A 25,493-nucleotide genomic window follows, 5' to 3' on the forward strand; every position below is an offset into this window, starting at 1 on the left:
GAGAATGGAATGTAAAATTGCTTTTTAATATTATACTTGATGTTAATAACAATTAGGTTCTGTGTGTAATTAATAGATATAAATATAGCAGAATCAAATTAGGAAAAAGCATATGTGGGTTATAGTCTCAGCCTTTTTTCCATCATTAATTTTTACATTTGATTTTAAGTTCCCTAATAAAGTAAAATAGTATACAGAATCTTATTTTATGGAAAGAAAATTTTATCAGTTACTGGGAGTAAGAATAATTATTCTAACCTCATGTGATTGTCCCAAAGAATATTCAGTTGCAACTTAGTAGCAAAATATTTTAATAGCAACATAGAAACACCTGTAGATGTCTTGTTTTTACAAAAACAAATGTGATGGTTTTTTATGTTTTATTTTCTAGGAATCTTGGAAACCAAAATGAGGCATAATCAGCTGTGTTGTGAGACACCATCTTCTGTCACTGTTTATGTAAAATCAGGATCAAATCAATCACATCAACCTAAAAGCATTAATTTGAAGCGCCCTATGTTTAAAGTTAGTGAGCCAATATCTGAAAACAATGTACATAATAACAAATTTAAACGTGCCAAAGGAGCCTGTCTAGTTATACAACGACAGGAAATGACTGCTTTTTTAAAATTATTTGGTAGGTTTTAATATAACTACAGTAATTTGTAAAGTAGTTTGTAAAGTTTGTGGGGTTTTAAGATTGTTTTATATATTTATGTTTTGAGCCACACCAGTGGAATTTAGGGATTACTTCTGGCTCTATGCTGAGAATTTACTTTGGATTAAAAATGCATGCATATTCAGACTACTAAAATCCAAGTGTCAAATTTTGAGCAATTCAAGTTTTTTTATGGTAAGCATAGTCTTTTTTTGTTCTAAAATAAAATACGACAGTCTTTTACTGAACCAGCCTACCCAGGTTGGGCCTCTAGGTTCCTAGAATTTCCGGTATTAAAACTGAGCAAATTGATTACCAATCTAGCTGAAGAATTTTTAGTATTAATTTCATCAGTTTTCTGGAGATGGAGAGCCATATATGTTGCTATATTACTGATATTTGTAGTATATCAAAGAGATTATAAGGCTCCATATACTTGTGATTTTGATGTACTTTGTATTATTTTTACAGTATGTTTATCTTTTGTCAAAGATGATTTTTACATTTTTCCAAGATTGTTAAACTATAGACTAATGAATCATTATTTTTTCTAAACAGCCTTTTTCAGGTGTATGTGAATGCTACACACATAGAGAAGTTTGAAAAGAAGAAGAACCAGGGGCCCGAGAGATAGCATGGCATAGGGTGTTCGCTTTGCATGCAACCAACCTGGGAGGGACCCGGCTGGCTCAATTCCTGGCATCCCAAATGGTCCCCCAGCCTGCCGGGGTGATTTCTGAGTGCAGATTAAGGAGTAATCCCTGAGCACCACTGGGTGTGGCCCAACAACCAATCAATAAAGTTTAAAAATTAAGTTTTAAAAAAATGAAAGAAAGGGGCCGGGAAGGTGGCGCTAGAGCTAAGGTGTCTGCCTTACAAGCGCTAGCCAAGGAACGGACCGCAGTTCGATCCCCCAGCGTCCCATATGGTCCCCCCAAGCCAGGGGCGATTTCTGAGCACATAGCCAGGAGTAACCCCTGAGCGTCAAACGGGTGTGGCCCAAAAACCAAAAAAAAAAAAAAAAATGAAAGAAAAAAGAAGAATCAAAATTGAAAACTGACCCAAAAAAAGAAAGATCAGTTATTCAGGGAACAGGGAAGTATATACTTGGTCCTGAATTTGATCTACCCAAACCAGCCTGGCCATCAGCATTCCTGGGAGTGGCCTCCACAACAATAGAGACCCCTAAAAAGGCTAAAACTGAAGCTGCCTTGGAAATTAAAAAGAAAAAGTTGTTTATATATATTTATTTAGAAAACAATGTTTATGTGTTCATTATTTCTTAAAGACTAAGTAAGTTACTGGGGCTAGAGACAGTACAGCAGGAGGTCACTGCCTTGAACCTGGGCTACATGGGTTCAATTCTTGGTCCCTAAGAACTGCAGGGTGTGGCCTCAAAACTAGAAAAAAAAACCTAAATTACCAGAATTTATTTGGTATTTCATTTTTTTACTATTTCACTTTTATAGAAAGATTGAATCAGGAGAAACAAATGAGTTATACAAAATATATTTGATTTTTTGAAGCATTTAATAAATATTTTGCTATATCTTCACCAACCTGAACTATGTATTATGATAAATAAGATGGGATGTTGAACAAGCAGTAAAATTTTATATGTGCTTGCAAATATAAAAGAGAAAAGCTACATTTTAGACAGAACTGGGCAAACAGTTATATTTGCTGTGTAACCATTTATAACCTTGGTATATAGACATACATTCTTCAAACATAGCATTTTATTTTTAAAAGGTAAGTTATAGTTATTTTTTGTTGCAGATGATGATTTAATTCAAGACTTCTTGTGGATGGACTGCTGCTGTAAAATTGCAGACAAGGTAAGTTTGGGAACAATTTATTGCTAACCTATCAGAAATATAATAAGATTTTATAAGCATTTTCTTTCTTTTTATTTTCATTTTTGTTTTTGGGCCACACCAGTGACACTCAGGGGTTACTTCTGGCTATGTACTCAGAAATCACTCCTGGCTTGGGGACCATATGGGATTCCAGGACTCTAACCACAGTCCTTCCTAGGTCAGTCGTGTGCAACGCAAATGCCCTACTGCTGCACCACTGTTCCAGCCCCAGTATTTTCTATCTTAATAGCTAAGGCTATTAAAAAGTATATTTCATCAGAGTTTTTAATTAGCATAAATTTAATATAAAAGTACTTTTATATTCACCTACATATTGATTTTATACTTGAGTTAGAAAATATTATTAATTAGATGTAAATTATGTTAAGATCTGTTTGAAGGGCTGGAGAGATAGATACCATGGAGGTAAGGTGTTTGCTTTTCATGCAGAAGGACGATGGTTCGAATCCCGGCATCCCATATGGTCCCCCAAACCTGCCAGGAGCAATTTCTGAACATAGAGCCAGGAGCAACCCTGAGGGCTTCTGGATGTGACCCCCCAAAAAATCCAATAAATAAATAAATAAATAAAAGATATGTTTGAAAACAAAAATTAGTATAGATTAGATGTTTTTATCAAATTATTACCTTCTATCATATTGTGACAAAAGAATATTTTTATCTGTTTGTTATACATTTAGGATCTTGTGTTTTATGTAGGCTAAATCAAATCTTGTAGAGTAAGATTTGTTCAATTATTTAGGAAAACTGTTTTCTAAAAGAACATTCTGATGGTTTTGACATACTAGAAATTATATTTATAATACTTTTCAGGTTTAACAAAATATGTGTATTTTCAGCTTTGTAAATGCCCATCTTTGGTCAGATAGTTATATCTGAAAATTCAGTAAGATTGATATACCAAACAAATAGAATAGGAAATACATGGAATAGTTTTAGATTAAATGTCCACTAATCTTACTCATACAAATTTTCTTCAACTTTAAGATAACCTTAAAATAAGAATTTCTTTAGGGTTGTTTTGTTGTTTTTTTTTGGGGGGGGAGGCCTCACCCAGTGACTCTGGGGTTACTCCTGGCTATGTGCTCAGAAATCGCACCTGACTTAGGGGACCACATGGGATGCCAGGGATCGAACTGCAGTCCATCATAGGCTAGTGCGCACAAGGCAGACGCCTTACCGCTTTGTGCCACCGCTCCAGCCCCAACAATTTAGTTTTAAAAAAAAGAGAATTTAGTTTTTAATACCTTGAACAACTTTGCAATTCAGAGTGATTTAATTTTTAAAAAGAGTGGGGCTGGAGTGATAGTATAGAGTTAGAGCAATTGCCTTGCATGCAGTCAACCTGTGTTTGATCCCTAGCACCCCATCTGGTCCCCTAAGCATTGCTAGGAATGGACCAAAAACAAAAATTGTTTTCAATTTAGTTTTTGGAAAAGTTGAAATACAACTTAATGTAGAGTGAATTGAACAAATCTACGTGCTTCTTATTCAGCTATAGTTATCAATTCATGCCCATCATATCTTCCTCTCTCAAACGGATTAATTTGGTGCAAATCTCAGACATCCTAATATTTAACAATCCATATTTCAAGGAGTATCTTTTAAAAATGAGGTTTTTTACTATTATATCACTAATCCTTCTTAAGGCTAACAATAATGCCTTAAAAGCCAGTAGCGGGCCGAGGAGATAGCACAGTGGCGTTTGCCTTGCAAGCAGCCAACCCAAGACCTATGGTGGTTTGTTTGAATCCCATGTGGCCCCTCATGCCTGCCAGGAGCTATTTCTGAGCAGATAGCAAGGAGTAACTCCTGAGCACCTCCAGTTTTTGGCCCAAAAACAAAACAAAACAAAACAAAAGCCAGTAGCCTGGGGCCAGAGAGATAGCATGAGGTAGGGCATTTGCCTTGCATGCAGAAGGATGGTGATTCGGATCCTGGCATCCCATATGATCCCCCTAGCCTGCCAGGAGTGATTTCTGAGCATACAGCCAGGAGGAACCCTGAGCCCTGCCAGTGTGACCAAAAAAAAAAAAAAGCCAGTAGCCAGCTCCTGTGAAATTGTTTAAGCTTTACAATCATTCTAATAGTTAAATTGTTAAAAAGAGAGCTTCTCTTTTAGAGTAACTACTCAGGAATGTTGCAGGGGGGGGGGTGGTTGTTGTTTGTTTGGTTTGGCTTGGTTTTTGGGTCACACCCGGCAGTGCTCAGGTGTTACTCCTGGCTCTATGCTCAGAAATCGCTCCCGGCAGGCTCCAGGGAGCATATGGGATGCCGGGATTTGAACTAACATCCTTCTGCATGCAAGGCAAATGCCTTATCTCCATGCTATCTCTCTGGTCCGAAATGTTGCATTTTAATATTGTATTTTTATGTTGCTAGTGATTGAATCTAGAGCCTCATATATATATACATATATGTGTGTATATATACATATATATATACATATACAAGGCATGCACTGAGACACATTCCTGACCCCAAGATTCCTCTACTTAAAAGTCACCTTGAAAACTTGGCCAAATGAAAGGAAATCTAACATATTAGTATTATAATGTTTTAATTTGAATAGAACACAGTCTCGTGTCCTAGTATCAGAACATGCATCACTGTAGAGTAGTACAAGTAGGGGCCAGAGACATAATACGCAGGCAGGTAAGATGCTTACCTTGCACGTGGCATCCCAGGTTCAATCCCGGGCACCACATACTGTCCCCCAAACCCTGCCAGGAATGATTCCTCAGTACTTCCAGGTGTGACCCCAAAACAAAATAATAGTACAGTAAAAGTACTTTTCAATGAAAATCATCTTTATTTTGTTTTCTGGTGTAAAGTTAATTTAAGTATAATGCAGATCTTGTAAATAATGACTGGTGAACCTAGGTGAAGAATATATTATATTTTGGGGTTTGGGGGGTTCTTTTGGTTTTTTTGTTTTGGGGCCACACCTGGCAGCACTTGGGGTACTCCTGGCAGGCTCAGGGGACCATATGGGATGCTGAGGATTAACCTGAGTCTGTCACATGTGACACTAACCCCCTACTCTATGCGCTATACTATATCTACACTATATAGCACATATACCCTAGCTCCAGCCCATATTACATTATTTTCATCTTCTCTGAATTTGAAATTTGTTTTGTTTTCTGGTTGTTTTATCTTGAGGGGCCACATTTGGCACTGCTCAGGGGTTACTACTCCTGTCTTATACTCAGGAATTATTCCTGGAGGCTTCAGTGAACCATATGGGATGCCAGGGATAAAACCTGGGCCACAATCCAGGACCAAAGGTGGTTGGTTCGAATCCCTGTGTCCCATATGGTCCCCCGTGCCTGCCAGGAGCTATTTTTGAGCAGACAGCCAGGAGTGACCCCTGAGCACTGCTGGCTGTGGCCCTAAATAAATAAATAAATAAATAAATAAATAAATAAATAAATAAATAAATAAACAAACAAACAAACAAACAAACCTGGGCCAGACATAGGCAAGGCAAGCACTCTATCAGTTGTACTATCTTTCCAACCCCTGAATTCAAAATTTAAGTTAGAAACAAGTCAGGTTCTTTGGTTTTGGTTTTGCTTTTTGGGCCACACCCAGCAGTGCTCAGGAGATACTCCTGGCTGTGCACTTGGGATGCCAGGAATCAACCCTGTGTCGCTGTGTGCAAGGCAAATGCCCTACCCACTGTACTATTGCTCTAGTCCCCATAGTTCTAATTTTCAAATATTGGCAATAGGGCTGGAGCAGTGGTGCAGTGGTAAGACATTTGCCTTGCATGCGTCTGACCTAGGATGGACCACAGTTAGATCTCCCAGCGTCCCATATAGTTTCCCAAGCCAGGAGCGATTTCTGAGCACATAGCCAGAAGTAATCCCTTAATGTCACTGGGTATAGCTCAAAAATAAAAAATAAAAAAATATTGGCAATAATTTAAGAGTTCATTCTAATTATAATTCTAGTTACCACCTTGATAGATGCTCAAGAACAATTTATATGAATCACAGAAACCAAAAATAAGAACTCAAATAGGCAATTATTTAATAAGGATAAATAATGACTTGTTTGGGCTCAGTCTCTTTGTAAAAGATTTTTAGATCAATTTTACTTATGAAAGTAAACATTAAATTAACTTTAACCTTTTTTCCTATAGTATCTTTTGGCTATGACCTTTGTTTATTTCAAGAGAGCTAAATTTACTGTAAATGAACATACCAGGATAAATTTCTTTATTGCTTTGTAAGTATACTTTAAGTATTTTGTGGTATTTAATATACATAATACTCTAAAATGGTATTAAATATTTAAGTTTAGATATATCTTAATGTAAAAACTACATTTTAATTTAATATGACATATGTATTTTTACCGAACTTTATGTATTCTTAACCTTGTTATATGCTTATTGTTCACTTCAGTTTTTATTTGACCTTTCATAGTTCCTGGATGCTTAAAATGAGCCATATAAATATCCCCAATTTCCCTCTTTTGAACTTAGATTTTTTTTTAATATCTTTATTTAAGCACTATAATTACAAACATGTTTGTAGTTGGGTTTCAGTTATAAAAAAAAAGAACACCCCCTTCACCAGTGCAACCTTCCCACCACCAATGCCCCCATCTCCTCTCCCACCCCCTGCCTGTGTTCAAGACAGGCATTCTATTTCTCTCACTACCATGTCATGATATGAACTTAGATATTTTAAAAGCTTGATTGTTTTCTTATTCTAAATATTCTTTTTTCTTTAAATTTCCCATTAATATGTAAAAAATTGTCATTGCTGCTTTACGCTGAGCATCTTCCTGAAAATGATTTAGACATACTCATTTGTAGGTTTATGTTTTAGACTAAGGAGTTATCCATTTCTGATACTTTTTTGAGGGGAGCCCACCTAGTGACACTCAGGGGTAGTACTCCTGGCTATGTTCTCAGAAATCACTCCTGACTCAGGGGACCATATGGGGCACCAGGTCTGTCCGGGTCAGCAGTGTGCAAGGCAAATACCCTATCTCCGTGCTATTGCTCTGGCCCCCATTTCTGATATTTTTGTATTCCGTTTTACGTAACACACTGGACTCCTCCCAAGGAATATAGTTTCTTTTCCTGTTCTTCAAGCTTGTTTATATTTGATTTACGATCTTTACATGGTTTTAATTACATGGTTTTGCAATCTATAAATAGATTTTGCAAGAATCCATGTAGTTTAAGAATGGTCATCTAAGGGCCCGAAGAATAGATTTGTGTGGGTTGGAGCACATGATTTGCATGCAGGAGACCTGGATTGGTTCCTGACTCCTCAGACTCCTCAGCACCACAGGAGTGACCATTGAATGCCAAGCTGGCTACTGCCCACAAGCACCACCAGGTGTGAGTGACCCAAAGCCAAAATTACAAAAAAGATTAAGCCAAAAGAACATGGGGTTGGGAGAAAATGAAGTATAGGAACAATAGTCAAACAAAAACCCAAAAGAATAATTATACCACAAAACTTTTAGTACTTGGACACATTATGTGAAAAAAAAATGAACTCTGGGGGCCGGCGTGGTAGTGCTAGAGGTAAGGTGCCTGCCTTGCCAGCGCTAGCCTAGGACGGACTGCGGTTCGATCCCCCGGTGTCCCATATGGTCCCCCAAGCCAGGAGTAACTTCTGAGTGCATAGCCAGGAGTAACCCCTGAGCATTACCGGTTGTGACCCAAAAACCAAAAAAAAAAAAAAAAAATGAACTTTGTTCCAGAAAACTCTTTATCTATTTCAAATTAGAATATAGTACATATATTTCATCACATAAAACCCAAATGTCATTATTAATCAAGGATAGATAATTAAGATAATTAAGGATAGAATTATGATCCTAATACCATCATACCATGGTGCATTATGATTTACTGTATGTTATTTAGTTAGGAAGCACTCTATGTAGCCTTTACAAAAATATCAAGGATTCTAAAGTAAGAAATTACAGAATTTCATACAGGACATGATTTAAATATTTATATAACTTAATGAATTTTAAAGTATGGTGTTGTATAATGTTGTGCTATTGTGCAGCTATTATATTGAATAAAATGAGGGTTCATTCTAAACTAATATAAGTAAATATAAATATACACATAGTTTTTAAAATATATAAGCATATACAATTAAAGTAAATCTTCTGGGCCCGGAGAGATAGCACAGCGGCGTTTGCCTTGCAAGCAGCCGATCTAGGACCAAAGGTGGTTGGTTCGAATCCCGGTGTCCCATATGGTCCCCCGTGCCTGCCAGGAGCTATTTCTGAGCAGACAGCCAGGAGTAACCCCTGAGCAACGCTGGGTGTGGCCCAAAAACCAAAAAAAAAAAAAAAGTAAATCTTCTACCTCATGACCTTGGCCTTCCTCAGGATAATATATATACTCGAGTTTAAGCCGACTCCCCTGCCTAATTTTACCCTAAAAACTGGAAAAACTGAGTGACTCGAGTATAAGAGAGGTAGAAAATGCAGTAGCCACTGGTAAATTTTCAAAAATAAAAATAAAACAGTTACAATAATTGAGGAATCAGTAGGTTAAATGTTTTTCAATGTTTTTGGTTTTTTGTTTGTTTTTCAGTCACACCCAGTGACACTCAGGGGTTACTCCTGGCTAAGTGCTCAGAAATCGCTCCTGACTTGGAGGCCCATATGGGATGCCAGCAGATCTAACTGCGGTCAGTCCTAGGCTAGCACGCACAAGGCAGACACCTTACCTTTTCTTGCTCCAATATTTTTCAATATTTATTGCTAAAGAAAAACTGTCAACTATGTCAATATCTTTAAAACTTTAAGTAAAGTGCAGAAAAACTGTAGCTTAACCAGTAAACAAGCTAAATCACAAAGGTTAAAATCCTTCAAAACTCGCTTCCTTCTCCTCCTTATCTGTATGTCCAAACAGAGCTTCAGCTATATCTGATATAAGGGTATCAGCATAGACATTGTCATCATCACTGAGTTTGCAGATACATCTTCACTGCTGTTGGCCTCATACAAAGTGCAGAATATTGTGGGTGAGATAGTTCAGTGGCATACAGTTCAGTTCAGCCATCAAACTCTTCAGCTCAGCCACAACTTGTGGACTGAGCTGAAGCACTGTCCCCTCCAGCAGATATAGTTAATTGTCTCTTCTACTTGACTATGGCTTCTTAAGGGGAAGAAACTTTTATACCATCTTCAGTAACTCTTAGAACAAATATATAAGGCAAGTGCTTTCCCACAAAGTGACTTCCCTGGCCCAGTATGCCTGCATTTTTGATGAGAGCCACCTGTATTACACCTAATAGTGCTTCTGTTTACTTACACTTATATCTCTGCATTGATTTATCATTTTATCTCCTACCTTCTATGTGGAATAAATTGACTGCTTTTCTGACTTTTTTAAGACTTCTTTTTCCATTGGAGTTTATTCATTTCAATGTCTTCAGAAATTGGAATCTATTTCTGCTCTTTTTATTTTGATCTTTGTATTTTGTTTGTTTTTGTTTTGGAGCCACATTCAGCTCAGGGTGATTCGGGCTTTGCACTCAGGAATCACTTCTGACAGGCTCAGGGGACCATATAGGATGCTGATGATTGAACCTGGGTCAGCCATGTATGTGCAAGGCAAATGCCCTACCTGCCGTGCTTTTGCTCCAGCCCCTCATGTAATTTTTTAAATTGTAAGTTAGCTTGTAAAAAGTCATCTTTAGTACTTGTATTGATTCTAGCTGGAAATTTTCTCCATCTGTAGTTTTTGACCTGTGTTGAATGTCTTTCTGCCCTTTCTCGTATACATTGAAGTTTTTAGTAGTTTAATAGTTTTTTTTAGTTTTTAAGTATGTCAGTGTAATTATCTTCATATTTTGTGCTGTGGGGTTTGTTCAGTTTATTTTCAAGTTGTAGTTTTAATAAAATTTCAATTTTGGGGGGCTGGAGCAATGGAGCAGCGGTAGGGCATTTGCCTTGCATGCAGCTGATCAGGACAGAGCTCAGTTCAATCCCTTGGAGTCCCGTATGGTCCCTCAAACCAGGAGTGATTTCTGAGCACATAGCCAGGAGTAACCTCTGAGCATCACTGGGTGTGGCCCAAAATCCAAAAAAAATTTTTGTTGGTTTTTTTTCCATATTTTTTCAGCCATAGTTTAGTCAATTACTTTTTTCTGTCTACATGTCTTCCTTTAGGGACTACAATTTCATTTTCATTGGGCTGCTTGACATTTTCTTACATTTCATTTATGTAAAATTCATACCTTTTTTCATTTTTCCTTTGTGTTTCATTTTGAAAAGTTACTACAGCTTTATAGCCCATACACAAATCTGTCTTCTGTGAGGGAAGTCTCGGGCTCCAAAACTAGGACCTGGAGAGACATGGGTCTGGAAGCAAAAACCCACACAGTGAAAGGGAGCAAAAATGGGTTCAGGAATTTCAACACTCAAACCAGGAATTCCATCACACAAGCCTTCTGCTCTTAAGAAGGAAAGAAGCTTGGTGGAGGAAGACCAAAGAAATGAGCCCTTTCCTTCCTCAAATCCAGGCTTTTTTTTTTTTTTTAGTAAGAAGCAGACCATACCCTAGGACCTAGGGCCTAGGGTAGATAAGGAATACCAAATTGGGATGGGCCCAGTAATCTATTTTATTTTATTTTGTTTTTTTTGGGGGGGCCACACCCAGCGGTGCTCAGGGGTTACTCCTGGCTGTCTGCTCAGAAATAGCTCCTGGCAGGCCAGGCACGGGGGATCATGTGGGACACCGAGATTTGAACCAACCACCTTTGGTCCTGGATCGGCGTTTGCCTTTGCTATCTCTCCGGGGCCCAGTAATCTAATCACAAGGTCACACCCTAGGCTGGAGTACAAATACTGAGAAGGGTAGGATTTAGTAATCTAACAGTCTTCGATATTTAGGTTGTTTTTTTGTTGTTTTTTTTTTGTTTGTTTGTTTTTGGTTTTTGGGTCACACCCAGTGGTGCTCAGGAGTTACTCCTGGCTCTGCGCTCAGTAGTCACTTCTGGACCATATGGGATGCTGGGATTCGAACCGGGTTCTGTCCTGCGTTGGTCGCATGCTTACCAATGTGCTATTGTTTCAGCCCCAATATTTAATTCTTTACTCCTATTCAGTTCATTTTTCACTGTACAGTTTTCATTTCCAGAGTGAATACACTTTCAGAGTGTCTGCTTCCATTTTCAACATCTAGAGTTGCTACAACAGTCTGAATATCTTTGTCACTTCTACTGTGTCAGTTTTGACTGGTTATTCTCATTATTTTATACATGTTTGCTTCTATGCATTACTAATATTCTTGAAGGATTCAGCAAGGGTACAAGTTTTATATTTATAAAAGTAAGTTACGTGAATGTAGGAAGAGTATACGGACATATTAGAGCTGGGGCCAGAGTAGAGCACTTGCCTTGCACACAGCCAAACCAGGTTTAATCCCAGCAGCCCATATGGTTCCCTGAGCCACCAGGAGTAATTCCTGAGTGTAGGGCAAAGAATAATCCTTGAGCATTGCCAGGAGTATCCAAAACAAACAAAAAGTATTAGAGGTGATAGTGTTTTAATATTCAGAGTTGAAACTAGTGCCCAGTCCCACTGTCTAGATTTTGTAATAAAGATGAGGTTCATAGTATATTGAATATCCAGGAAGGTGTAGTAATCCCGAGGTTGAACATTACTCTACAAAACAAAAATCAAAAAAATAAAATAATAGGGCCGAAGAGATAGCATGGAGGCAGGGTGTTTGCCTTGCATGCAAAAGGACCGTGGTTCAAATCCCGGCATCCCATATGGTCCCCCAAACCTGCCAGGAGCAATTTCTGAGCATAGAGCCAGGAGTAACCCCTGCAGCTACAGGGTGTGACCCAAAAACAAACAAACAAACAAAAAAACCATTGCTCTTGATTTAACTAACATACTAGATCTGAAAAGATAAGACCAAGTATCTATCCCAGAACAAAGTTCAAGGTAGATAGGAATACAAGCTATCCAGAATTGAACAGATAAATATCACTATACATCTGTTTCTTAATTTAATTATGATTACAATTGAGCAGCTTTCTGCTGTTTAATAAGGGGCTTTCTTTAGTGAACTGTCCCTAATTCTTTTAAGGATTGGTGGTTTTCTTTGTTAGGTATCTGGCTAATGCAGTTGAAGAAGATGAAGAAGAATCCAAATATGAAATTTTCCCTTGGGCTTTAGGGAAAAACTGGAGAAAATTGTTTCCTAATTTCTTAAAGCTCAGGGACAAGCTCTGGGATAGAATCGACTATAGAGCTATTGTCAGCAGGCAATGCTGTGAGGAGGTGAGATTGGAAATACTTCTTATATTCAATGGTTTGTGTTTGTGTAAATTGTCTTTGTCCTTTTAATGCTTGCAGTGTTCTTGTAATATATGTAAGGGAGAATTATTAATCTTGCTAGTTACCATAGAAGACAACTTGTATATTGAAATGCTTTATTTTCTTATAGAGCCAAACCTACCGATGCTGGGGGCCCATAACCATATCCTGGAGAGGGATGGTCTATGCGAGGGATCAAACCCAGGGCCCTTCAATATGTTGGGCATGTGCTCTATTATTTGAGCTGTCTACACAACCTTTACAATGCTGTTTAAAAAAATTTTTTTTTTTTTTTTGGTTTTTGGGCCACACCCGGCGGTGCTCAGGGGTTACTCCTGGCTGTCTGCTCAGAAATAGCTCCTGACAGGCACTGGGGACCCTATGGGATTTGAACCAACCATCTTTGGTCCTGGATCAGCTGCTTGCAAGGCAAATGCCGCTGTGCTATCTCTCTGGGCCCGTTTAAATTTTTTAAACCAGGATGGGCAAAGTTTTTCATAGTTGAGTTTTAGGCTATAATATTTCAGCACCAACACCAGTGTCAACTCCCATTACCCGTGTTTCTCCCGTGCTCTGTCATCTCCAGCCTCCCTCCCCCACCTGGCACCTAGATAGGCACCTTACAAAGTGTGCTCCTTGCAGCTTAAACTTCATGTTTTCAGTGTTACTGAGTCTGATCTTTGAATGTATAGCCAGACCATTCTCCCACATCACCAATATATGTGAAGCCACAGTCCTGTTCTCCCATTACTTTGCTCTCATCTCCTTCCTTCTTGTCTTTTATTTCTTTCCTTCTCTGTCCTCCCTAAGCTCTAGTCACGGGTGACCTAAAGATCTTCACCTTTACTACAATACATATTCTCATTCAATTATTCTATACCACCAATAAATGAGATTATCCTGTGTGTGTCTTTCTTCTTCTGGCTTACTTTACTTATGTATCTTCGTGTTCCAACCAGGTTGTAACAATTTACATGACTTCATTGTTCCTTGCAGCTGTATAGTATTCCATCATGTATATCACCACATCTTCATAATCTATGCATCTGAGCTTGGATACCTCGGTTGATTCTTTTTGTTTTTGTTTTTGTTTTTGGGCCACACCCAGCAGTGCTCAGGGGTTAGTCCTGGCTGTCTGCTCAGAAAAATCTCCTGGCAGGCACGGGGGACCATATTGGACACTGGGATTCGAACCAACCACCTTAGATCCTGGATCGGCTGCTTGCAAGGCAAACACCGCTGTGCTATCTCTCCGGGCCCACCTCGGTTGATTCTTATCTGAGCTATTGTACTAAATGCAGCAACACCAAACAGGCATACCAAAATAGGCTATGTGACTTCTCTAAAATCATAAATAGGTCAAGCAGCAAATTGGTATTTAAACCTAGGCACTCCAGATCAGTGAGCTTGCCTAACACCTGCTATACTGTTTACCTCATGAAATTATGATGAAAGTAAAAAGAGAAAAAGGCGGCCAGTTATTTTGTGTTAAGAAGGAACACAAGGGGGCCGGCGAGATAGCATGGAGGTTAGGCGTTTGCCTTTCATGCAGAAGGATGGTGGTTTGAATCCCAGCATCCCATGTGGTCCCCTGAGCCTACCAGGAGCGATTTCTGAGCATAGAGCCAGGAATAAACCCTGAGCGCTGCTGGGTGTGACCCAAAAACCAAAAAATAATGCATGCTATTTTTTTATTAGAATCATGCAATTTATTTTCAAATAGGTGACCAAAAGAAATCAGGGAAATTGTGGCACTACTGTCCCATGATATAATATATAAACACACCCTGCCTTGACTTGCACTTTCTTCCTGTGCCCACAAAACCATGTTATTCCCATCTTCTTTTTTGCCCAGTGGTACACAGTTGTCTTTTTTTTTTCTGACTAAATTTAATTGCAAATATTACATGAAATAGTTCTTTTCCCAGTACTTAACATTTCTTTTCATAGTCTATTCATAGAGAAGATAAGAAATTTCTGAAGTCCGTTGTAGGAGTCCTTTGGGACTCACTTTGATGACTAAGCAACAATTTTAGTTGAGGGAAGTGTTTCTTTGTTCTTATCGAATTCTTTGAGAAAACAGTAGGTGTTGACTGTCTTTATGTAGGTGTTCTGAAACTCAAAGCTGGGCTCTTTCCCTTGGAACCAGACATATCAGAGACTCTCCGGGGTCTTGAGGCTGGTTTACTGACTGGAGTGGTAGGATTGCTTTTCAGTGCTGACAAAAAAAAAAAAAACTCCTACTCTTACCATCATGCTTCACTGTCCTGTTGCATGTTTTACAAGTGACTGACAATACATTTTTGGGGTCTTTGTACTTTTTCACAATTTTGGAGTCTTTAAAACTGAGGATTTGATTCTTTGCTTCTTGATTAAGAAGTTTCTGTATTTTCGGTGTCTGTTTGAGCTTGAGTTTGAGTCGCACTCGCAAGGTATTGAGAATCAGCCACTTAAGTTGAGCTGTAGGCGCAGAGCAGATAGCAGGCCTTGCCTAGGCAGCACGCCTGCAATTGCCTTGCTGCAGCTTCCAGGTAGTGCTTCTGCCGCATCTGGAGAGAAAGGAGACTCCACAGTTGTCTTTTTAATTCACTTTATCACGTTGTAAAATATTCAAGTGTGTACTTCTTTTTCTAACTGGACAAGCATGTGGAAATTAATGCCTGCCTCGCTTATTACAGAAAGTGCAGCACCAGTCTTATGCCCTCGAATCCCCTTCTGCTCTTTCACTAGACCTTACTATAGGGTTACTATGTTGATCATGTTGAAGATTTGTGTCAGTGATCTCTAATTCTTGATTATTCTCATCTATGTATAAGGAATATTTAATGACTTCAGAATATAGTATGGGCAGCATTCACTATACAGATGTATGAGACTATTCCTGCCCAGAAAGGGCTTTGAAGCTTAGGTTATGTGCATTAAAAGATGGATCTGATGGGGCCAGAGCAGTGGCACAAGCAGTAGCACATCTGCCTTGCGAGCACTAACCTAGGGCAGACCATGGTTCGATCCCCCAGTGTCCCATATGGTCCCCCAAGCCAGAAACGATTTCTGAGTGTATAGCCAGGAGTAACCCTTGAGCATCACTGGATATGGCCCAAAGACCAAAAAAAAAAAAAAAAAAAAAAAACCTGAGTATTCGACACATCTGCTCAAATTTAACACATCACAATATAAATTTTTTTTTAAAAATTTTATCTTCATTTATTATTATTTTTATTTACCTATCTATTTTTGGTCAATTTCTCTGTTTGGGTGTGGTTATTGAAGTTGTTGTCCCCAGTTATACTTATTTTTTTCTCTTCTTTTCTTTTCTTTCTTTATGTGCTATGCCATGTTTCTTATTTCAAGACCATGGCGTGTGTGTGTGTGTGTGTGTGTGTGTGTGTGTGTGTGTGTGTGTGTGTGTGTGTGTGGTGCTTATCGTTATTGTTGGAGTCCTCACTGGATATTTGACACTTCTTTTTGTACTGGTGGAGTGTTTCACCTTCTTTTTCTCCTTCATCTCTCAAATCGACGATGAGAGCCTCTAGAAGGATTCCACCCATTTTCGGCATATTAAGACTTTTACCCCAGTTTATTACTTTTCTCTTCAAACAAAACCACGCAACTTGAACTAGCTAGTCCTGCCTCCCAGTTAGAGGAAGAAATAAGGGAGGCACCAAGACAGGTGCAAGACTACTAAGTAGTAGGCTAGATACAGATACATATATTCTAGCAGCCCTGGGGGTGAGGGAAGAGGATATGGGAGGTAGGACAAAAACGGAGGTAGGAAGGACAATTTGGTGATGAGAATCCCCCCTGATTTTATGTAAATATGTACCTAAAATATTATTGTCAACAATATGTAAGCCACTATGATCAAAATAAAAATTATATTAAAAAATATCTAGGCTTAGGCTAGAATTTAAAGGGGTTGAAGGGGCAACAGTAGTAAGTCAGGGAGCATTCCAGACATGAGAAATAGAAATATAGGAATGTTGACATTGTAGATGAATCTGAAGGAGGGCAGGAGAGGTAGTTAGCATAGATGCTCCAGTACCACATGGTCCTCCACCACTACGAAGAGCCACCCCTAAGAACTGCAGGTATGGCCCCAAAAACACAGATAAGTAAATAAGCTGGAAGAATGAGATTCAGTATTTTAGTTCCTTGCCTTAGGCAGCTCTCAACTCAGTTTTACTTAGTTCAAGAAATGTAAATAGCATTAACACCTTTATTGGCTTTTATCTTTTTTGTTTCTTGATTTTTTGGGGCCACACCTAGTGACACTCGGGTTACTCCTGGCTATGCACTCAGAAAACACTCCTGGCTTGGGCGATCATATGGGATGCCGGGGATCAAACCCAGGTCCCTCCTGGATCAGCTGCGTGTAAGGCAAAGGCCCTACCACTGTGCTATCACTCCGGCCCCCAAGGCTTTTATCTTTTTGTTTTGTTTTGGGGTCACACCTGACAGCGCTCAGGGGTTACTCCTGGGTCTACGCTCAGAAACTGCCCCTGGCAGGCACAGGGGACCATATGGGATGCCAGGATTTGAACCACCATCCTTCTGCATGGTAGGCAAATGCCTTACCTCCATGCTATCTCGCCGGCCCCAGGCTTTTATCTTTTTAAGTTATGTCATGCCTTTTCTGAAAACTTATTTGAATAATTTAAAAAGTGAATTATACAATCATAAAATATACTTTGTGAAAAAATTTAATAATATATTTAAGCACCATCATTATAAACATGTTGGTAGTTGGGTTTCTTTTTTTTTTTTTTTTTTTTTGTTCGTTTGTTTTTGGGTCACAGCAGTTCTCAAGGATTACTTCCTGACTCTGCGCTCAGGAATATCTCCTGGCTGTGCTTAGAGGACCTTATAGGATATTGGGGATCAAATCCAGGTTGACCAAATATAAGGCAAATGCCTTCCCTGCTGTGTGAGAATGGTCTCACTCATCTATGGGTTTTGAGAAAAATAAGACATTTGTGAAATGATTCTGAGACAAAAGAGAGGAGGACTGGAAGGTCCAGCTCACGACTTGAAGCCCACCAGAGAGTGTTGGGTGCAATTAGAGAAATAATTACACTAAGAACCATCATAGCAAAATGTGACTGAATGAGGGAAGTAGAAAGCCTGTCTAGAGCACAGGCCGATGTGGGGTGGGGAGGAGGGACACTTGGGACATTGATGATGGGAATGTTGAGATGGTTTTTGAAGGGTTTTTTTAATATATATTAAAAAAAATTAACAGAGCTTTTATTTACTTTTTAGTACCAGGGATTGAATTCATGCACTTTAAAATAGACACTATTATTTTCTCCATTCTACAGACAAGGAAACTGAGGTACAAAGAGATTAACTTGACCTGTGTTCTGATCTGCCCCATCCTTTGCCATCATGGCAAACATTGAAGATTAGTTTAACATAAATAGTTGGAAACTCACTTAAATTTTTCTGTTTGTTTTTGTTTTTTGGGTCACATCCGGCAGCGCTCAGGGGTTCCTCCTGGCTCTACGCTCAGAAATCGCTGCTGGCAGGCTCGGGGGACCATATAGGATGCCAGGATTCGAACCACCAACCTTCTGCATGCAAGGCAAAACGACTTGCCTCCATGCTATCTCTCTGGCCCCATTTTTTTCCATTTAAAATTTTTCAACCCAATAATATATTGGGAAACTAACTGTATTATCTTTGCCAAGCTCAGAATTGGAAAACCTGGGAGGCTTCAATCTTATGTTTCAATTAAAATAACTTAAACACTTTTGTCTATTGTCGTAGTGAGTCCAAGAGTTCCTTGATAGATGATATTGCTAACCTGGAGATGCTTTTTTTTTTTATTTTTAAAGCTGAGAAACTTCAATTTTTAGATCACCATAGACATAGCTGTTCTTTTTTTATTTTGTTTTGTTTTTTTGTTTTATTTTTGAGTCACACCCGGAGGCACTCAGGGATCACTCCTGGCTCTGAGCTCAGAAATTGCCTCTGGCAGGCTCAGGGGATCATATGGGATGCCAAGATTCAAACCACTGTCCATCCAATTGAATTGGCTTTGTGCAAGGCAAACGCCCAACACTGTGCTATCTCTCCAGCCCCTGACTGGAGAGTTAAGATTCTAATATTGAATTTTATTACATTTTAAGACAATATTGAAATTCTGAAAACTATCTATTATAGGTTATGGCCATTGCCCCAACTCATTATATATGGCAACGTGAACGCTCAGTGCATCACAGTGGAGCTGTCAGAAACTACAACAAAGATGAAGTTCAAATGCCTCGGGGGCCGAGTGCCACACCTGTAGATTGTTCACTCTGTGGTCAAAAAGGAAGATATGTTAGCCTGGGATTGTCTTCATCATCTTCATCTAGTGAGACAAACGAGGCAGTGGAGAAACATTCTCAAGCATCACACAATTCATTCCCAAAGGACATAATAGTTGACCCTTCTCAAGTTTATAGCTATTGTCAAGGTATGATTCAGTGATGTTAGAATTAATTTTTGCAAGTTACTAATAAAGCCATGTTATTTACAGACCTATGATTCTTACAGGTAGGGGTAATTTATATATTACAATAATATCAGTTAAATTACTATTAAGTTTTCCCCTTTTTAGTTACTGCTTTTTTTGTCAATGAATCTTTTGTGATAGCTTATCTTAAAACATTTTTAAAGTAATATGTTAAGTTACAGACATGAGTTGCAAATAATTTAAGTAGTATGAGACTAAGTCACTTTTCTTTGAAATATTAACTTTATTCTAAGATTTCAAGGAGAAAATAAATTGACTAATTATACCATTCAGTTTTATCAATCATTAACAGCTTCCTTCTATACACTTTTAAAAATTCAGATAATTGGGGCCGGAGAGATAGCATGGAGATAAGGCGTTTGCCTTTCATGCAGGAGGTCATCGGTTCGAATCCCGGCGCCCCATATGGTCCCCTGTGCCTGCCAGGAGCAATTTCTGAGCCTGGAGCCAGGAATAACCCCTGAGCACTGCCAGGTGTGACCCAAAAACCAAAAAAAAAAAAAAAAAAAAAAAAAAAAAAAAAAAAAAAAATTCAGATAATTAACACCTAATACTATGTGTTAGATAACATCACAATAAGCTTATCATCAGACACATTTTTTGAGAAGAGAATATTAACAATCTACTCTAGCAACTTTTAAATATATATTAATTGTAGTCACCATGTTGTAAATTATATCCCAAAGATATTTATTTTTATTTTTGTTTTGAGGACAAACCTGGCCGCGGTCAGGGCTTACTCTTGGCTCCCCTTTCAGGGCTCATTCCATGTTGAGAACCTGGGTCAGCTCCATGCAAGCACTCTACCTCTACCTGTTGGATTGCCTATCACTCCAGCCCACATTTCTCATTTTACTAAGATAACTGCTCTGTATCTTCTAATGATTTTTGATACTTACTCATATCGCCTACTTTTGCCCTGCTTCCTGACAGTCTCTAGTTTGTTCTGAGGTTTTGATAGGGGGGTGGGCAGGTAACTCAGGAAGTCCAGGGGCCACTCCTAATGATAATCTGGCCAAGTGGTTCAAGTGGGTCTGATTAAGGCCTGAGAATGTTGGAACTGCTAGAGCTATGAGTGTTGGGGGCCTCCGGAGCTACACCACTGTACTTGAGAGGACCATGTGGTGTTGAGTTCAAACCCAGAAGCCTGGACAGTTATCTCTGGTTTTGTTTTGTTTCTATTATACACATAAGTGAAATCTTTTACTTTTTGTTTCTATTTTACACATAAGTGAAATCTTTTACTATTTGTTTCTGTCTGCCTTATACCTCAAGGTCAATCCACATTGCCACATATAGTAGGATTTTCTCCTTTAGGGATTGCTTATTTGCTTTGCAGGGTGGAGGCAAACCCATATATTCTTAGGGCTGTTTTGCTTTGGCTTTGTGCTTAGTGGTCAAATGGTCACTCCTGTGTTTAGGAAACCAAATGTGGTGCCAGTAAATTTAATGGCTGCATCTCAGCTAAGCACCTTGACCCCTGCACTGTCTTTTTTGCTCTCCACCCTTTCATTGCAATGGTTGAACAGTGTTTCAAAATATCCACTTTTTTTCTATTTTTTTTTTGTTTTTTGGGTCACACCGGCAGCATTCAAGGGTTACTCCTGACTCCACGCTCAGAAATTGCTCCTGGCAGGCTCAGGGGACCATATGGGATGCCGGGATTCGAACCAATTACCTTCTGCGTGAAAGACAAATGCCTTACCTCCATGCTATCTCTGGCCCTAAATATCCACATTTTCTTTAGCATTCTCTAATCATTTCCATACCTTGACTATTAGAAATAGTGCTGCAGTGAACATAGGAAGGCAGGTAACATTAAGTAGCGATCTTTCCTTAAAATAGAAAGTGGAACTGCTGGGTCACCTGGTAATTCTATTTACAAAAACAAAAACAAACAAAACAAAAAACGAGTGGTGATTTGAGCTACACCCAAGCTGTTCAGGACTTAAACCTAGCTCTGCTCAAGGATCACTCCTGGAAGTGACAGGGGCAGTGTTAGGGATCTTATGGCTCAGCAGTGTGCCAGGCAAGCACTGTAATCTTAATAGAATCTCTTCAACCCCCTCATCTTAATTTATTGAGGGACCTCCATACTGTTTCCTTAAAGGCTGCACAGATTTACACTCCCACCGAAACTACAAGGGTTCCTTTTCCTCCGTCCCTGGTCAACACATTCCCTTTTTGGTAACAGCCATTTTCTAAGAGATGTGAGGTTATGTCTCACTTCGGTTGTTTTATCTCCTGATGGCTAGTGATAATTGACCCTTTCAAATACCTACCTGGTGGCTTTTTGTATGTCTTTTGGGAAAGCATCTCCTGCCTCTTTGTTGTTGCAGCGATGCAGAGTTGTGTATCATCAGGCTCTAGTGCCCACTGGGGATCCAATCATCAGGTGTCAATGCCTGTACCTGAGTTTTCTATTAACATGCTTTTTTTTTTTTTTTTTTTTTTTTTGGTTTTTGGGCCACACCCGGTAACGCTCAGGGGTTACTCCTGGCTATGCGCTCAGAAGTCGCTCCTGGCTTGGGGGACCATATGGGACACCGGGGGATCGAACCGCGGTCCGTCCAAGGCTAGCGCAGGCAAGGCAGGCACCTTACCTCTTGCGCCACCGCCCGGCCCCTATTAACATGCTTTTAACATTTACTAAGAACAAATTATCTTCCAGTCTGCAGGGCTGGGGAATAATGAGGCATATTTTATGGTTTCACATAACTCACAATCTTCACGTGCTAGGCATTTCATAAGGGATTGTTATCTCACACAGCAACTCCTATCCCCTCCCTACCCCTAAAATCTATATGCTACTTTTGTTTTCAACCAAAAAATCTGAACTAGCATGACAATTTATTTTATTGGTGAAGAAACTCAGGGCCAGAGCAATAGCACAACGGGTAGGGCATTTGCCTTACAAGCAGCTAACCAGGGTTCGATCCCCAGCATCTCATATGGTCCCCATAGCCTGCCAGGAGTGATCTTTTTTTTTTTTTTAAATATATTTTATTTAAGTAACATGATCATATTTGGGTTACAGTCATAACCAGAACACCCCCCTTCACCAGTGCAACATTACCCCCTCCCCCTTCCCATCCCCTACCTGCATTCGAGACAGGCACTCTACAACAGTAATTTGTTTTTAAGTTCAGTAAGTTGTATTTTTTTCCTTAAAGGATAAGAGTAAAATATACATATATAGTAAAGGTGTGATAGTGGCAATCGCCAATGTTTGCATAGGTCCAGAAAAATGGAGAAAATGGGAAAAAAAGTCCTTGACCTGATTACAAAAAGGCCTCACCCCAGAAGTTTATTGGCATAAGACAAACTCTGGGTGCCAGGAGTGATTTCTAAGCACAGAGCCAAGAATTAACTTGAGTGCTACCAGGTATGGCCCAAAAACAAACCAAAAAAAAGAAGCAAACTCAGAGTCATGGTCGCAAAGCACAATATATCAAATTCATCAAGGATGGGAACCCAATTCTACCTGGATAGCACATTCTTTACTATTTGCATCGTTTCTCTTCACCTCATTATCATAAGCCGTATGACAACTTCAGTACTTCATCTGCAATATTAGGGAAGTATTGCATACCTTGAAGCCCTGATATTCCGGTGAAGTGAGCAGCTAAGGGGAAAAGGCAGCGTACTAAACTGCTTTTAGTCCTGGGTCACCCGAGCAGGCATGGGACATTACGGCCATTTTGTGAAAAAGAACTTTCCCAAACTTCATTTCTGTCATTAACACTGCAATAATTATTCAGGTTTAAAATCCACACACAAATCAAAGCTGACGGGTATTAAAAGTGGTAAAAGGACAGTCCCAATATGATCAACATCTAGGAGTCCAGAATTTTATGAAGAAACACTAGATAAAGGCTTTTCTGAGGTAGTAATAATTCTTAACTAATTCCTGTTTTTTCTCAGAGAAGGGAAATTATTTCTAAATATCAGATAAAATTTGAAAATATATATAGCTTCTCTCCCTCTACATCTGCATGGGTAACGAACCTTTTATTTAGCCAAGGATTCATTTGGGTATTAACATCATTGGTGGACCATAAAAAACTATAGCACAGCGGATAGTACAGTTGCCTTGCATGCAACTAGCCTGGGTTTGTTTGATCTTTGGCATCGTATGTGGTCCCCTGTGCACCTCCAGTTTTGTTTTGTTTTGTTTTTGGGCCACACCCAGTGACGTGTTACTCCTGGCTATGAGCTTAGAAATCGCTCCTGGCTTGGGGGACCATGTGAGACACCAGGGATAGAACCATGGTCCGTCCTAGGCTAGCACGCAAGGCAGCTGCCTTACGCCACCACTTGGTCCCCAGAAGTAATTTCTGAGCAGACCAAGAGTGACCACTAGTACTACCAGGTGTGCCCTTCCCCAAATAATAAAACTTACCAACTTAATGACCAAAACATGGGTTAAAACGCTTGCCTTACCTGGATTCCATCTCCGACACCACATATGATGCCCTGTGTACTGCCAGGACTGTTAATACATATGTCTGAGTTTGGTTTTCAGTACTTAGTTCAGTACTGAACAGAAACTAATTCTACATGACATAGGATATAAAAGGTACAACTTTTCTTTGCTCTTAAGCCATTCCCCAAAAGTACAATTAGGGCCGGGCATATAATAGGCACTCAAAACATTAATGTACAGGATTAGTTACATAGGACTATAAAAAGAAAATATTCTGAAGTCAAGGTGATAGTACAGGAGGCAGGACGCTTAACTTACACACTGATGACCTGGGTTCAATCTCTGACATCTCATATGGTCTGAGTACCCCCTGAGTGCTGCTGGATGTGGCCCAGAAAAATTAAAATAAGGAAAAAAAATTCCATGATGAATTAAAAACACAATTCAGAGCTTCTTGAAAAATTACGAATTGATAAACCTATTTTTGAGTGTTTACTAATATAGAAATGACACTAGGGCCAGAAAGATAGCACAGCAAGTAGCATGCTAAGATGTCGGACCAGCATTTGAGTCCTGACATCCCATATGGTTCCTCAAGCCTCCCAGGAGTAACTCAAGCACCACTGAGTGTGACCCCAAAACTCAGAATAAATAAGTATATGGAAAGACTGGACAGCTATAGGGGTTTAAGGGGTTTGTTTTGCAAATGACCAAACCCATACCCAACACTGCATACGGTCCCCTGAGCATTGCAAGTATGACCCAAAATCAGAATAATTTACAGCACATTAACGTGCCTATAAATCAGGGGTCTTAAACTCGTGGCCAGCGGGTTTGAAACCACTGCTATAAATAATAATAAACAATAAACACTTAGTCCTAAAATTACTATGTGCATAGTGTATTTCCCCAAATGTTCAGTTCATTAGTAATTCTTCTTTCAAGCTGGTTTAAAAGATTCTAAGGAGAGATTCATGATTGATCACATCTTTTGTCAGATTTTTGTTTTTCTGTCAACCAACAATGCTCAGGAATTCCTTGTGGCTCTTTGCTCAGGGATCACTCCTGGCAGGCTCCAGGAATCAAACCAGTGTCTGGCCATAGTCAATGCAAGCATCTGCCCACTGTACTATCTAGTCCCTTGTTACAATTTTTGTTTTTTGGGCACACCCGGCAACGCTCAGGTTACTCCAAGTTCTGTGCTCAGAAGTAACTCCTGGAAGGCTTGGGAGACCATGTGGGATGCCAGAAATCGAACCTAGGTTGGCCTTATGAAAAAGCAAACACCCTACCTGCTATGCTATGGCTCTAACCTCCTTGTTAAGATTTTTAACATAGTTATACTTAAAAATTTCCCCATATTTTACAGTTCAGTTCTTTCTATTTTAAGATGCATACAAGTCAAATATATATAATACATAAAAACTTTCTTAAAATGCATGTTTTATTTTGATAGCCAATGACCATCAATCAAAGAAAGAAGAGAAAAATAATTTAATGGAGAATGACAAGTCTATGGAGTGGTTCACAAGAGAAGAATGAGATGATGCAACTAAACCAACTTAGAATCATCAACTACAAATGTCAAATTAACTGCAAGACAAGTGCCAAAAGGGCAGTTAGGCAGTTTTGAAATATACAATTTTATATAGTTTTTTATTTCATAATTATATATATGTGAGT

At 39.2% G+C, this 25,493-nt stretch overlaps 1 protein-coding gene and 1 pseudogene across 1 annotated transcript; one reads left to right on the forward strand and one right to left on the reverse strand.

Moving 5' to 3' along the window:
- The first annotated feature begins 408 nt into the window (after nucleotides 1-408).
- Nucleotides 409-25,352, forward strand: SPDYA (speedy/RINGO cell cycle regulator family member A). The gene is made up of 6 exons (XM_049784690.1): nucleotides 409-637; nucleotides 2,438-2,496; nucleotides 6,689-6,774; nucleotides 12,660-12,831; nucleotides 19,030-19,324; nucleotides 25,267-25,352. Exons 1-6 carry the CDS (start codon nucleotides 409-411, stop codon nucleotides 25,350-25,352), a joined length of 927 nt encoding a protein of 308 aa, XP_049640647.1.
- On the reverse strand, nucleotides 14,823-15,416 carry LOC126023839 (UPF0711 protein C18orf21 homolog; annotated as a pseudogene).
- Nucleotides 25,353-25,493: the final 141 nt, after the last annotated feature.

Source organism: Suncus etruscus, chromosome 12, assembly GCF_024139225.1.
Source record: "Suncus etruscus isolate mSunEtr1 chromosome 12, mSunEtr1.pri.cur, whole genome shotgun sequence".
Taxonomy (NCBI): domain Eukaryota; kingdom Metazoa; phylum Chordata; class Mammalia; order Eulipotyphla; family Soricidae; genus Suncus; species Suncus etruscus.